At 41.6% G+C, this 16419-nt stretch overlaps 1 protein-coding gene and 1 non-coding gene across 3 annotated transcripts in view; one reads left to right on the top strand and one right to left on the bottom strand.

Moving 5' to 3' along the window:
- The window catches only part of TRMT2B (tRNA methyltransferase 2 homolog B), a 33601-nt gene extending 18268 nt beyond the window's left edge, over positions 1–15333 (bottom strand). For both annotated transcript variants that reach the window (XR_004318020.1, XM_032475250.1), the window contains exons 1-6: positions 15057–15333; positions 10225–10494; positions 9494–9548; positions 8034–8168; positions 7160–7259; positions 6026–6096 (exon numbers count right to left, since the gene is read on the bottom strand). Coding sequence is in view for 1 of the 2 variants with exons in the window: in XM_032475250.1 (XP_032331141.1) it covers positions 6026–6096; positions 7160–7259; positions 8034–8168; positions 9494–9548; positions 10225–10490 (627 nt within the window). In the remaining variant the exon portion in view is untranslated. The remainder of the gene's footprint in view (positions 1–6025; positions 6097–7159; positions 7260–8033; positions 8169–9493; positions 9549–10224; positions 10495–15056) is intronic.
- On the top strand, positions 1695–1767 carry TRNAG-ACC. The gene has a single exon. It is a non-coding gene; the product is annotated as a tRNA-Gly (tRNA).
- Positions 15334–16419: the final 1086 nt, after the last annotated feature.

The raw sequence follows: 16419 nt of genomic DNA on the forward strand, positions 1-16419 counted from the left end.
CTGAATTTGGAAATACCAGGCAGAATGGTGGTGGAGGGGTGGAAACAAGAAGATTCAATGTAAATTCTCTCAAGAAACTGAATAGTCCCAGAGTAAGGATCTCCCAAGACAGACATGGGCCCATACCCACAATCACCAGCAATGAAGCCAAGAATCAACAAATCCACTCAAGCTGAATTGCCAATCAATTTTTAAGGGCTCATTCTTAAATATGAACAATCAGGCAAGTATTACCAGCTATTTGATTAAAGTTTCCATTGTGAAAGATGATACTCAAACAAGAAAAAGAAAATCCTGAAGGAAGCAGATAATTCAAAGAACAGGAAAAAACAAAGCAAAAGCAAAATACTAATGATAAAGTACATATATATATATTACATTACTAAAAAAAAAAGAACAAGATGTGTACAAAAGGAACAATCAGAGGACAAGAAAGTTTTTGAAAATTAAAAGCAGTAGAAAAAAATTCAATAGAAATGTTGGCATTTATGTCAAGAAAATTTCATAAAAATAACAAAAAGGCAAAGAGATGGAAAATAGGAGAGGAATGAGTAGTAGTTACAGAATCAATTCATGAAGTGCAAAATCCAAATAATAGGTGGCATAGAGAGAACATATTAAAATGAGAGGAAGGAGGTAATTAAAGAAATGATACAGGAAAACTTCCCATATCTGAAAGTATTAGTTTCCAGATTGACAAGGGCTAGAAAGTGCCCACCACAATGAGTTAAAAAAGGACTACATGGGCACGAAGTGTCAGGGATAAAGAGATTCCCTAAAAGCTTCTACAGAAAAAAAGAGGGGAGAGATTATCTGCAAAGGAATAGGACTTAGGGAAAGTAGCATTTAGACTTATACAACATTAGCAACCAGATGACAATGAAACCATGTCTTCAAATTTATAAAGGCAAATGATTCAAACCCAGAATTTGAAATCTAGAAGAACTCAGTCATATGTCAGGAAAGAACAAAGACATTTATAGACATGCAAACACACTAAAACTTTACTCCTAGGCACATTTCCTCAGGAAGCTAGTGGAGGTTGTACTTTGGCCAAATGAGGATGTAAACCAGAAAAAGGAAGACAGGGGAATCTAAGAAACAGGGGGAAAGATAGGAGAACAGCAAAAGGAGTCCTAAGATAACAGCCAAGCAGAAGGCCTTGGAGGGCTTGGATGGAGACCCCAGGAAGAAGGTCCTCAGAGAAAAAAACTAAACTCAAGTTTTTGATCACATGGAAAATACTGATGAATGTCTGACAGAGCTCTTAGAGCACTCAGAAAAATAATTAGCACTTCAACATTAATTATTCAAGCCAATGAAAACACAAAGTTGTAAAATCCATCATATTACATAGAACTAAGCAGCTATAAAAAAAATGAAGTACATTATTATGTGGGGAAAAGGTATAGAACAGTGTCCATATTAAGCTACCTTTTAGCTAAGAAAAGGGAGGGAATACAAATGTTTCCATTTTTTAAATAAAAAAATTAATTAAAATTTTACCTATAGAAGGGAACTGGGTAGAGGAGACAAAGGTGAAAACTATACCTAAGATGTACCTTGATTGTGTAGATTTGACTTTGAAATATGTAAATATTTTACAAAATTGTAAAACAAAATTTAATCAAAAGGAGAAAAATCAATCCCTAGAATTTGAAAGCAAGCAAAATTTAAAAAGAAAAAATCAGTGGGGAGGATATAGCTCAGTGGTAGAGCACATGTTTACCATGCATGAGGTCCTGGGTTCAATCCCCAGCACTTCCATTGAATAAATAAATAGATCTAATTACCTCCTCCTGCAAAAAACAAAAAGTAAAAAGTAAAAAAAATCAGAAAGATCCTGTGTATCAAGTGTCAAGTTGGTGGTGTAACTACAAAGAGATGAATTCCTTCAGAGCGACAATAATTTGACAAAAAGAACTAGACAGAAATCCTGTACTCTTTTCAGTAATCATTTGTTAGTAGTAATATTGGTACTATTGTTCTGAAATTATATATGTAAAGAGTAGGATAGAGTAAGTATAGCTGACTGTTGAACATGGGTTTGAACTGCACAGGTCCACTTACATGAGGGTATTTTTTTCAGGAAACATGTACTACAGTACTACACGATGCATGGTTGGCTGAATCCGTGAATGTGGAACCACAAATACAAGGCGGATTTTCGACTGCACTGGGGTTGGTGCCGCTAAACCGTGGCCTTGTTCAAGGGTCAACTGTAATTATGTTAACGTCAGGACTAAAGTTTTCTTTAAAGTTTAAGAGACAAAAGATAAAAATATAAAAATCAAAGGATTTAAGTAAAAACTCTATAATTTTAAATTTGATTTGGATGTATCACTGTGAACTCATATATTTTCTATTTTAAAAACATTTCCTAGCTCTATCCACTAAAAAGTCCTTGAAATATGACCAACCCAGTATAAATGGGCACCCCTAACACCTAGTCATTTCCCACTGAAAGAGAAGGATTCCTTGAAGAAATGGCTGATTTCAGTTTCCAGGCAGAAAATGGACTAGATATGCTAGAAAAATCTTATCATTCCAGAACTGTCAGGGCAACCTGGGGCTCTCAGGCAACTTAAAGAGGTTCCAATTAGCTAAACACAGAACAATTAGAGTAACGAAAAAAAAGAAAAAAAAAAACTAGTATCTGCAGTAGATTGAAACATATCAGGTATGTTAAAAAAAAATCTATGAGTTCATAATGATACTAAAACAGACAAATTTAACTGATCATTTTCTGAGGAAGACGAAAGAACCAAGGATTTACCCTGCCTTTCTTGTATAAGTAGCTTAGAGTCACCAAAGGGTTGATAGGGAAAAGTTATTTCCAGAAGAATTCCACCTAATAAATGAAGAAGGCATGATAGATTTAGACTATCAATGCACTGCACCTCCTCCTGAAATAAGGGATCTAGGCAACGATCAGCAACGACTGCTAAACCACCAAGTGAAAAGCTGAGAAGGAATATTATTTAATCCTTTTTTTTTTTAATGGAGGTACTGGGGGATTGAACCCAGGGCCGTGTGCATGCTACGTTCGCACTCTACCACTGAGCTACACCCTCCCCACTTGACAGGGAACTTTTTAATGAGTGGATCAGGCTGATGACAACTGAATCCACTGTTCAATCTTAACATCACCAAAAGAAAGCCCATTAGACATCTACGTAGAAAAACATTCTTGCCAAAAATCAAACCTGCATCTGATCAATACTCTAGACCTACCAGCTTATGGGAAACACAGGGTATAGAGGAAGAACATTCAATGGTATCAACCAGGAAAATCCAGAATGTGAAAATCTCCATGGGAAAACGAACCATTTTCTTCAAAAAGTAAATTGCAGGGACAAAAAAATTAATAGGAAGGGGTCCTTACAAATTAAGAGACTAAAGAGACACGTTAATCAAATGCAATGTGTATACCTTGTTTGAATCCTGTTTTGAACAAACCAACTATAACAATCAAGCTTTTTATGAGATAAAACAGCACCAAATCTGAACATTTACTAGGTAGTTGATGATATTATGGGATAAATGTTTATTTGTAGGGTGACAATGGTATGAAATTATGTTAAAAAATTAACTCCTTTCTTTTCAAACTCACACTTTGGTATTTACACTTTGTATGACATAATGTCAGGAATTTGCCTCAAACAAATCCAAAGGGGTTGGTGTGGAAAGCGGGTGAGAGTATACCTAAAACAGGATGGGCATGTTGACAGCTGCATGTTGAGTTACTGAAGTTAGGTAATGGGTACACATGGAGTTTGTTATACCATTCTATACTTTTATATGTTTCTAATTTTCCATAATATGAAATGAATGAAAAAACATGCACAATAATGAAAACAAAATCTTAGTACATCTATTTGGCTCAGGAGTGAATATCTACATAGTCATAACAATATAAACACTAAATATCAGTGAGACCAGTTTGGAGGCTACTGTAGTAGTCTTGGCAAAAGATGGTAGCTTGGACTGGAGTGGTAGTGGTGATGATGGTGGTGGTAATAGAAAGAAGAGGGTAGAGTCAAGGTCTTTTCAGAAAGGAAAACTGAAAGGACTTGGAGATTAATTAGAAGTGGTTAAGAAGGAAGTGGTGGGATTAAGAGAGAGAAGTCTAGGATGACATATGTTTGCAGTACATGGTGCTACCATTTACTAAAGTGAGGAAAAAAGAGCACATTTGGAAAGGAAATAGGATAAATTTAGTTTAGGGCAATGATTCTCAACTGGAGGCCATTGTGCCCCACAAGAGATACCTGGAGACATTTTTGGTTGTCACAACTGATGGCATCTAGTGGGTAGAGGCCATGGATGCTGCTAAACATCCTACAATGCACCCAAGAGTCCCACTCGAAAAAAATTATCCAACCCAAAATGTCAATAGTGCAGAGGTTGAAAAATCTTGATCTAGGGCAATGCTGATTTGAAGAGCTCTGCAGGACAACTAAGTGAGGGTGTTCAGTAGCATTCTGGAACTGTACCTCCCAAAGCTCAAGAGGGAGCTGGAACGCAAATATAAGTTTAGGAGTTGTCAATTTATAGGTGGTCATCCCAAGCATCAGCTATAGTTATGTGCAATCTCCTATGAATAGATTCAAAAAGAAGGCCAAGAACAGAGTCCTGGATGACACCAACACCCGTGAGAAAGACTAAGAAGTGGCCAGCAAAAATGGAGGAAACCCATCAGAGAACTGTATCACAGAAACCAAAGATAATGTTTCAAAGGAGAAAATAAGAATAATAAGTGGTGCCAAAGGCAGAGAAAAGTTGAGTAAGTTAGGGGCAGAAAGTTTCCACTGAATTTGTTAAAATGGAGGTCACTGATGACTCTGGCCAAGATCAACTTCTATGGGCTATTGGGGACAGAAGCAAGAACCATCAGATTTTTTTTTTTTAAATATGAGAGATGTTGAATATGAACTGAAGGAAGAGAACTGACAGAGGTGGGGAAAAAGAGGGTATGTAATGAAGGAGCAAGGATCCTGGGGAGGGAGACGACTCCAAGGTGGTGTTTCAATGAAGAAGACTGACAGCATTTCACTGAGATTGGAGGGGAGGTGGGGTAAGATTTTCAATGAAATTGGCAGATGGTAGGGGAGGCAGCTAAGGGTGTTTTCATCTGATGGTCTTAATTTTCCAGTGAAGAACCAGGCAAAGTCATCTGTCAAGAACAAGGGTAAACATGATGGGATAGGAAATTCAAGGAGAGGTAAGAGTTTAAAATTATCACTGAAGAGAATGGGAAAAGAAATTGACAAGGGTCATGTAGGAAGATTTCTGGAGAATGATTCTAGATGGGAGCTGTGCCCTAGTGAGGAAATCTTGGAGATCAAGATGTGTCCTATCAGAAGGTACCATCCAAGTGTCAGAAAGCTGAATCATCAAGAGGATAGGTGCTGGTAAGTATAAACAGGGAACAAGTATGTCAGTTGGGAGTCTTGTTTAGTCCTCATAAGTAAGGCTTTTGTCTTTTTTGTAAGAACCAGGAGGGCAGTCACCATGTTTGTTTGAGTAACCACTGGATCTCCAGCACCGAGCAGAGTGTCCAACACATAGTAGGCACTCAATAAATAGTGGGCACATGAAATCAAAGGATATAAAAATGTCTCAGAGACCAACCTGATGATGTAGATGCCTTACCACCACTCCTATACCTCTCATGATATTTTTCAACTCTGTTCTGCTGAAAACACTAGCCTTCCAAATATTTCAGACACCTGCCACTTGCTATACTGTCCTCATCAGCACCTCTCGATCCTAAATTCCCCTATTAAATTCCTTGGATGCTTGATATTTGCAATAGTGGATGCAGCTCTCTCTCCTCCTCTCCACCCTCTCTGAAATGAAACACTAGTCATGTTCCCTCCACCATTAAGAGGTATGCTTTCAGAACAGAACCCTTACTCCACTGCAGCACTAGAAGCGGCTCTATTATTAAAATGTCAGGGATGCTGTTGTTATAGACTACAATGCCCGGGGTCACCTGCAACCAGCCTTTGTTCCTTATTACCTTGGCCACTTGATTGTGTTTCTCGGGGATGTTTTTCAGATGGTTAGATCGTACACAGACGATGTTCCTCTCTACAGAAAGAAAAAGAATTTGATTTATATGGTTTTCTTCTTAAGATTAGTTAGAAGAAAATGTCTGGCAACTCAAACCCCTCCTTCAAAGAGACATATGCAGATATGAAGAAGCAAAGTACCTAATTTCAAGCTCAAGGCCATTTTTCAGAGAAAACCTGCTTCCCAGTCTGGCCGTTAAAAAGCTTCTTCTTAATGGAGCTAGTCCACAATATTTTCTCTCATGCCACAAATGTGCAATATGACAATGTCTGCTTTCTGTTCAGATTTTAAGAGGGAAATAAAATGTAATGGGTTTTGTTTTTCTGTTAGTGAACAGCAGAACACTGACGTCACATACTCATTTAATTCAGCAGGGGAAAAAAAAGAAAGCCAAGCACCTGCCCTAATGAACTGTAGTTTAAGGCATATGGATATTAAACAGTATGACTAATATAAAATGATGGTATTTCAAGTGGATTTATTGAAAATGGGCAAATAGAAAGTTCAGGAATGGAATTCTGGAATGGATACTGGAATTAAGTCTCAGAAATATGCGATTGTGATTTCCCTCACCAGCACTCACCTCTCCTACCAATTCCTTTAAGGTACATTTATCACAGAAAGCTCTAGTTTTCAGAGATATGGGGCTGTGAACTAGAAAGCACATCTCTCTAATAAGCAGGATACTGCTCCCAGTACAGAAAACAACATAAAATGATTATGATGACAACGATGATGATGATGATGACAACGATGATAATGACAGAGCAGCAGCAGCAGCATGAACATTTACGAAGTGCTTACTAGGTCTCAGACATGGCTTTCAGAGGAAGAAAGCAGGGAGTGGGGTAAAAGAAGGGGGTTGATCCCTAGCACTATGGTACAATGACTACCCACCCAAAAGTATCTCCAGTTAACCTTGTGATCATGTTCTGCATCAAAGACTTCCAACTCAACCTTCTCCTTTAAAGCCACTGCATCCCCTACTCCTCTCCACTCCCACCAACACTGTTCTCTGTACCCTTCCCTTTCCTCTCAGTCCTTGGTTTGTTATTTCTACTAGTCACAGCCTTCAACTGACCTCTCCAAGATCCCAGGTAGTACCCCACAGTCTTCGGATTGCCATCTGGACCTCGGTTCACAGAGAAGGTGGACTTATTTCGGTAGCCATCAATGACAGGCTGGAGAAGGCAGAAGGACAGGAGAGGGACAACAATACAAGGAATGAAAGAACATTCTCTGGATGAGGACAAATAAATGATGCTTGCTTGGAAGGCATGGCGTCTCTGAAAGTCCATGGCTGAGAAGATCAAGGCACTCCACAGACATTCCTCATAAAAAAGGAGTTCCAATCTTGCCATAAAGCAAGAGTTGAAAAAGTTTTCCAATAAAGAGCCAGATAGTAAATTACTTCAGGCTTTGCAGGCCATATGGTCCCTCTCACAACTATTCAACTCTGCCTGTGTAGCACAAAAATAGCCACAGACAATCCATAAACAAGTGAGCTCGCTGTGTTCCAATAAACCTTTATTTACAAAATCAAGCAATGGAACAGATATGGCCTAAAGGCCATAGTCTGTCAACCTCTGCCATGAATTAAGTTTGACCTCTCTGAAGAGAGGATGAGGATTAGATTTTCAAAGTCTGGAATCTTCTAAGGAGGTAGGAATGTACTGGTTGAGAAAGGAGGCTGTGCATCAGATCAACCTCAGCTCTGGCACTTTCTAGATATATGTCCTTGGGCAAATCACTTAAACTCTCTGAGCCTCAAGTATTCATCTGTAAAATGATAGTGTCTACCCCTCAGTGTGATCGTAAACAGTAAATGAGACAATGATGCGTGTTACTCACTAAGCATAGGGCCTGGATCCCAGCAAGTGCCTGGTTAAGTACTGGCTTACATTATTAGCTATTAAGGGGACTTAGTAGATAAAGGATTGGGAGTGGGGGCTTACAGAAGGTATAATAGGATGGAGAAAACAACAAAGCCCCTCGGATCTGGGTGCAGCTATTGTCCCATTGACTCCATTGAGCATTTTGAGGTAAGACTCTAGTCTCTGTAGAATTTTCTTCTGAGCTTCAAATTTCATCTGCAAAAGAATATAAACAATGAAACAAAAGACTTTTGCAGTATCACCACAAAGAATAGAAAACAAACAGGATAAGAGAAGGCTGTTCCACGGATTCTTGGGTCACGGTCTCAGCAGATAAGAAACCCTTGGACTGATGGAACAGCAACCAACCTAATGAGGTACTGGGAAAAGGTCAAGTGAGCTCTTGTGTAAGCTCATCATTTTATCTGACCTTTCAGACTGAACATTGCAGCTATATGTTAGTGCTGTCCAGTGGAACTTGCTGTGATAATGGAAATGTTCTCTATTGGTGTTATGTTCTATGTAATATGGCAGCCGACACTAGCTACATGTGGCTACTGAGCACTTGAAATGTGACTTGTGACTGAGGAACTAATTTTTTAATCTTACTTAATTTTAATTAACTTATATAGTCAGCTCTGCTATCAAATGACACAAGCATTCCTAAACCATACTATGCGAAATTACTCTAAAAAAATCACAGAGCTCATGGGGAAATAGGATTGGGCACACACATCCCAAAACCTTGTCAGTAACACACAGAGAAAAGATAGGAACCCAATAAAATTGTAGTTTTACACATGTTAAATGGTTAAGCAATGTCTAACTACTACAATAAGGATGGCACTTTACCCTGATGAAGCCCTTTAGTTTGCTCGTGGAAGTGGCTCTCCACTTGTGAGTTATCATGAGGTGGTGAAAGGAGGGTTATGTGAGTGGGACAGAAAGTTCTCACAGCAGATGTGAATGAGTGTGGCTCACAACACACTCAGTGAACTGAGGAAGCCGGGAGAGGTGTGTGCGCGTGTTCATTTCACAAATTATTACGCAGCTCAGTTCGGCTTGGTGCAGACCCTGTCTTTCATAGAGTGTTTCTCACGGACGAAATCACTCCCAAGCCAACGTGAAATGTGCATTATGTTCAAATTGTTCCCTAATATGTCACCTGGTTGGAACAAATTTTCATTTTCAAAATAAGTATTTTAGCAGAATTGACTGTACTTAAATTTAAATAGCCACATGTAGCTAGCAGCTACTGTGTTGGAAAGTGCAGCTGTATATGAGGCAGCAAGAGCACTTGCGCACACAGAGCTATGAGAATAGCCAAGAAAGCAAGGAAGAGAGGAAACAGGCATTTGGACACATAGCTCGAGAGCTTGGAAGACATAACTGGCCTAAAGCTAAAATTTCAGCTTCATTAGCATATTGAGTATAAGGACCTGTTGAGGCATCTGGATAGAGCTGTCCAGTCAAGCCTCCTACAGGTCCAGCACCATTCACCTGATGGAACGGACGAGTGAAGACTTAAGCTGGGTTCCTACCTTGAGCTGTTCTTCATAGCTCAGCCTCCAGAGTGGTGTCACAACATCAGCCAACCTTGAATAAAATAATCCAGGCATCTCATTCATTATATAAATCTGTACTGAGCACCTACGACACACAAGTACTTCCTGCCACCATTTTCTCTGGCATTTAACTTATCATTCAGAAGACCTAACTCTTGTGCCCCTGGAGAGAGAGTCTGGGAGAAGAGCCCATTTTGGTGCTGTCTACTTAACAAAGCAGAACAGATGGGCAAACCTAATATAAGAAAAAAATCCAGATTTATCAGGAGGTAATTAATCATATTACAAAAAGGCTTCACTGTTGGGTTCCTTTAAACAGCTCACCTCCCTAATGCTTTTAAAATATAATTTGATTTAGAAAATACATTTGTTGCATAAAATGAGGTACATTTGTGTTTGCATGGCTGCAATGGGACTATTCATTTCTAATCCATCTAATCTCTCTCTGAGACCCTGGTTTTCAGCTTACCTGTCCTGGACCTTTTGAGAAAAGTACCCAGTTTAATAACCCCTTTCTGCCAAAAACGCACATAAAGTCAAGGAGAATATTTTCTGCAATCCCAAAGCATTTTCACCAACATTCCTTAATGTCTTAAGCTTGCCCTGGGTATCCTACCTGAGGTGCCCCCTCAAATACTTGCAATGCCACATTGTCCTTCAGGAACACAGAATTTCAACAGGCCCCAAGATTCAGACTTGGGCCTTACCTTTCCTGCCAGGAACCTTCTGGTGGTCCAAGATGTCTTGGTTTCTTCTGACTTTTCTGTCCTCTTTGGTGCTTCTTGGCTATCACATGGGTGAAGTTTCCCTTACATGCTGAGCCCAAAAAGAGCTGTGACCAACACGGAGGTTTTCTGGCACACCGGGGGAGCAGTTCTGATTTGGAGAAGAGATCCACCCTGGAGAGGAAGCATCTTGCACTGTGCATTGGGACTCTTCTCTTAATACCTGCCCACCACAGAAACACGGACATTCATCTGCATGAAAGGTGGACAAACAGAAGTCAGGAAGCAGAGACACAACTCCCAGAGCCCTTCATTCATTTACAAACCTTACAGAATCCCAGCACATAGCACAGTGCCTGGCCCAGAGTCAACCTCGGCAGAACTGAATTGCTTTACACTAGGCACTGGCTTCAGCTCCCAAAATTAAAAGATGAGGAACAGATAGCTTTTGTCCTCCAGGAAAGAGTTCAATTCTCTGGATACACTTCAATGGCCAGTCCATCTCCATAGTCTACCCTCCTACTCCACAACTGATCAATCAACTAATGTTTAATAAGTGCTGGGGGGAGGGTGTAGCTCAGTGGTAGAGGGCATGTTTAGCATGCACAAGATCCTGGGTTCAATCCCCAGTACCTCCATTAGAATAAATAAATAAACAAACCTAATTACCTCCTCCCAAAAGAAAAATAAAACAAACAAAAAGAGAAGTATGCCCTAAAAGGCCTCTGATTTAAAAAAAAATTAGTAAGTGCTTACTATGTGCCACACTAGACACCAGAGGGGTTACAATGGTTATAATCTAATTGAGGAGATCAAGCACAGACACAGGAAAAGATGATAATAAATAACACGATATGCCTGGTTCCTGATGAGTGCTCAGGAAAGGCTTCCCAGGGCAGGCAGGCCTTGCGCTGGGTCTCAAAGGATGGCAAGGAGGTGAGTCAGGTATTTGGAGGACAGTGGCTAGACCATTCTGGCTAAAATGGTAGTTCATTTTAGGGAACAGGGAAAATAAGACTGAAAAGTTATATCAAAATGAGATCTAGAAGAACTTCAATGCTCGAATAAAATATGGACTTGATTGTGAAGGCAACAGTAAGTTGATGGAGGCTTTATGTAGAAAACTAAAGATGAAATATGGAGGTGACTAAAAAGCCAAGTCATGTTTGAGGCATGTGTTTGAAACAGTAGGCAAATATCAAAATGGAAACATCTGACAGTAAGTAGAAAAGCAGTACTGCAAGTCAGGAGAGAAGTCAGGGTGAGAGGTTTGGTCAAGTGTCCATAAGAAATACAAGCTCTAAGATAAAGAAGAAAAAGCTTTTAGTAAAGAGAAGAGCAAAAGGTCAGTGATTAAACCTGGGAGAAAGGCAGTATCTGGAAAGCAAGAAGAGATGCTGGTGACCCCGGAGAATCAGGAGAGTGTGGAGCTTGGAGGCCAGGGGAGATGCCTTCCGGGAAAAGCACTGATGCATCCAGTAAGTCTAAGGCCAAAGAAAAGGGAAGTGAGGCGATGGGAAGTGACAGGCAGTGGGGACAATGGAAGGTTTGAGATCTCAGGCACGAAGACCCTACCTAGAGTCAGACAGACCTGGGCGGTCCCCTGGCTCTACCACTTACTAGCTAGGTGGCCTCTGGAACGTTAATCACTTTTTCCGACCTTCCTTTTTTTCATCTGTAAAATGGAAATAATAATAGCACCTACCTCATAGAGTAGTTGTAAGTATTAAACAAAAAGCACTTGGCAGAAGATTAAATAGAAATGATGTTTGTGAAGCTCTGAGCACAGTATCCAGCACCTGGGAAAACCCCAGCACGTGTTCATTATAACTGTCATGATATTTAAGGACAGTATAGTACTGAGTAGGGGTGGCAATATTAAAGGAGGGGAGGAAGGAACAGTGGGAGTAACTATGAGGCAAAAGCTGGAAGAGTTAGAACAGGTGAAGGGCTTCACTTTGGAAAGAGGAAGGAATCCCTCTTCCTCCAACGCAGGACTCTGTGTTACTGCCTGTTTACCTTATGGTATCTGATCATTGATGTGTAACTTTTTTGAGTACCCTGACACGTCTGGACTTGGCCAGACACCTTACTGATCTGCTATGAAATTGTTTTGCCCTTGCCCTCTACCTTGGATTTCATCCCAATCTTAAGTCATACCTTAATTCCGAATGATACATATTTAAAGTCCAATGTATGGAATAGATTTATTAACAAAGATACCTCCATGGCTCCCTCTATCACTGTGAAATTAATATGCATGATCACTAGGTAACTTAGGGGATGCTGCCACGGATGCTGTAATATCTAGCCCATACACCATTTCGTATGCTTACAAAGCACTAAAGTAACTGTCACAGCCTGGAAGCATTTTGAGGGGATTTCAAATTTCTAACAGAATAAATTTAAGGTGGCCCAGAGTTCAGGTGTTAATGGTAACACACTCCACCCAACTTCCAGGAAGGGGCCCGTCGTTAAGAACATAGGCTTTGGGGCCATGCTCTAATCCCAGCTCTGCTTCTCATTAGCTGTGACTTTGGGCAAGTTACTTAAGTGCTATGAATTTCAGTGTCATCATCTATAAAAATAGAACCGATAACACTTATCTTTCAGCGTTGTGGTAAGAATTAAATGAGCTCATGTATCGGAAGCACTCAGGATTGTGCCTAACACAGCAGGTGTTCAACATGTGCCACTGCCCTGCCTTAGGCTCTGATTTGAAGCATGTCATTTGACTTCCCTATGCCTCAATGTATCCAACCTGCAAACCTGACGTGATGTAATAGTGCATGTGAGTGCTGTGAGGGTAAGATCGATTACGTGGAAACTTAACAACAACAACATCACACACACACACACACACACACACACACACACACACACACTCCTAACCTGCATTCGTGCCTGCTGCCCTGGACCACCTGTTAATACTATCAAATGTGTGACCTGTGACAGACATTTTTCCAAGGTGAGACAAATATATGTATTTGATATGAAGAAAAGCAAAAACCGGAGACAAGCAATGAGTGAAGGGGCAGGAGATAAAGAATACAGAATGGTTTGGTGGGGGGCACCGAGGAGGCCCAGACTACAGCGGGAGGGAACAGTGCTCGTCCACGAAAGGGGCCCTGTCCCTCCAGCTGGCAGGCAAGGATGAAGGAAGCTGCAGGCCCATTTGGGGGTTGGCAGAGAAGGGACAGGGGAGCTGAGGGATTTAAAAACAGCTATGTCTACCCCACAGTATTTAGACTTTTTGGTGAACATGCCGGCCCTCTCCCTGGTGACTGCCACCATGATTCTGCCCCATTTGCCCTGCACCTCTTGTCCTTCTAGGTTTCTCTCTCCAAATTATCAGAGAGAGTCTAAAACAGGACTCTACTATTTCAGCGTGCCAATCAGACATCGCTCATCATACTTAGTAATTTCGCTAGTGAAATATATTTTTCAAGGCAGTACTGTAATACCAAAGTGAGTTATACTTCTTTGTTTCTTGATGGGCATTTGTTCACAGAAAAGACTGTTGTTTTTATAGTTTTTCTGTTTTAAATAAATGCTTGGGTTTGTGAGCGAAAAATACTGCAAACCATATCAGTAAACAAAGAATGCTGAAACCATCAAGTCATCAGCCGCTGCCGCCAACCCCCAGTGAAGACAAGCCTGCAGCCCAGCCTCTGCAGCCACTCACAATGGTGCACCCTGAGGGGACTCAGAATAAGAAAGGACAGGATACTGGCCCTAGATAGCTAGGTGCTTGTCAAAGGAATGAATTCAATGAACCCAAATGTTTGCTTCCTCCCATACATTGAAAAGCACTAAATCATTTAACTTGAGATACCCGGTTTTCTTTAGTTAACAAGCAATCTTTTAATGTTCCAACTACCTGGTCTTTGTTGTAGAACTCCTATATATCCTAGCTCCTCCCCTACCTCTTCGGAGCAGTCCCTAAGAGCGATCTGAGAGGCTGTTAACCCCAGGCTAGAAGGGGTTTGAGTTCCGAGAAATGTCCGCCAAATAAAACATAACTCTCAACTTTTAGGCTGTGCATTTATTTCAGTAGACAGGTTCAAAAAAAGAAAAAAAGTGTATGACAACTGTTCTGTTTCTGCCTCAGGAATTGATTAGAGAGGGACCCAAGGTCCCCAGCTGCCAGATAGCAAGGCAGACTAACTCTTGGGCTGGAATAGGTAAGCAGCCTGAAATGCTCAGAGAGGTTCAAATCAGAGATGATGTGATAGTTCTGATCCTCGCAGAGCCCACGATCTCCTTGGAGCAAAATGTTTACCTACGGAAAGGGATCCTGCTTACACTCTCTGTGCACCCTTCCTACAGTTGGCCTGGCCCTAGACATGGTTCCTGGCTAAACCGGATAGGCAGATGGGCATAACTGTTGCGTCCTGACTGCAGCCCCCATGCAGTCAAGTCCTTCCCTCCTCGACCAGACCCCCTTCACCAGCCCCTTCACCCCTTTCTTCTGGGCAAGTTCTGCCCACCGTGACTATAAGAAGAGTAACAAGGAAGAGACACTAGGAAAAAGGCTACCACTGAACTTGGGCGGGCTGCAGGGCCAGGGGAGCCGGAAAGAGGAAGAGGGAAGGTCACAGGACAGGCGGACGCAGGGCTGGACTCGACCACATGCAGCCAGCGTCAGGTCCCGTGCGGGTCTCCACCCCGCCCGCCTTCCCAATTCCCCGCCCCGCAGGCAGTTTGGCGCAGTAAGCAGTTTTCTGTACTGTAGGGGATAAACCGGGTTTTCGGACACTCCCTGTACCCCCCCCCCCCGCCGACCTCCGTAACCAGTAAATACTCTTACTAACCTGAGGCAGTTAACGAAAAGGCCAGCCGAGGGCCTGGACCGCAGCCGCTGGGAAGAGTCACTTCCTGGTGCGCGCAGCGCCTCCACTCCCGACGCGCGCGCAGCCAGCCCGGGGCAGGCGCGGCGGGGCGCGGGGCTCCACGCGGGGCTCCACGCGGGCGAGGCGGGCCCGACCTCGGGCAGCTTGTCTCAGGAGTCCTCCTCCCTACTTTGTCAGGGGCGCTTCTCTAGAGACCTTCCCCCAAAGCACTCGTTGCCCCGTTGCCCGGCCTCTTCCTTCCCAAGTTCCCCTCCCACCCCTCCCCGGGACCCCGCCCACTGCCGGCTCTCTTCACCCTCCCATTGGTGGATCCGGATAAACCTCTAAAATCACGGAGAAATTCGCGCTAGAGTGTAAACAGCGCTACCCGCGTCGGGGGTGCTTGTGGTTGAACTCTTTCAACCAAAAGAATAGTCTTCTAATGGTAGAATTGCAGGCATCAGCTCCAAAATGGGTTGGAAAATTGGGAGATGAAGAAAGGAGTGGTTTCCTCAAATCGCAACATTTTCTGAAAGTCAGCTTCCTTTGGGTTATAGGGTTTTTCAGGTTTTCGTTCACCCTCTATTTTATATTGTATCAGAAAAGTATTACTTTATTATGATAAGACAAACCTGCTTTCGTAAGTGGATCCCACATAGATCTCACTAAATCCTAAAACCTCAAGGAAAGAATTGTTTTTCTTCAGCTGCAAAACTCAGAAGGCTAGATACTACTAGTTCATTTACCAGCTCCTGGACTACATTCAATGATTTAAATGAGTAAGAGAACGCTGAAGAATGCACACATGTGTGTGCTGTAAAAGGCTGTTACTTTAACAGAATAAAATTCACAGCGAAGTGAATTTACATTTTTGACACTTGATTTGTATGCTTAATAGTAATTAGACTTAAATGGAAAGCACCTTATAGTCAACATTTCAGTTCTTTATTTATTCAAAGCATACGATGCCTATTATGTGCAAGGCAATGCATTAGCCCTAGTGAGTACAGCAGTAAATTAAACATGGCCCAGTAACTCAAATAGCAGCAAACGCTGTCAGCCAGACCAAGGTTCAAAGCACACTCTTAAAAGCTGTGTGAATTTGGGCCAGTTACTTAATTGCTCAGTGCCTCAGTTTTCTCATATGAAAAAAATGTCCATAATTGCACCTACTTCCCTGGGTTGTGATAAAGATTAAATAAGTTAATACATGCAAAGTGCTTAGAACAGAGTAAGCACACACTCAATAAATGTTAGCTATTATCATTCAAAAATAATTTTATATACTGTGTGTACACATACACATGCACACACATGCATATATGTCTTTTAAAAAAGACATCTT

Source organism: Camelus ferus, chromosome X (assembly GCF_009834535.1).
Source record: "Camelus ferus isolate YT-003-E chromosome X, BCGSAC_Cfer_1.0, whole genome shotgun sequence".
NCBI lineage: Eukaryota > Metazoa > Chordata > Mammalia > Artiodactyla > Camelidae > Camelus > Camelus ferus.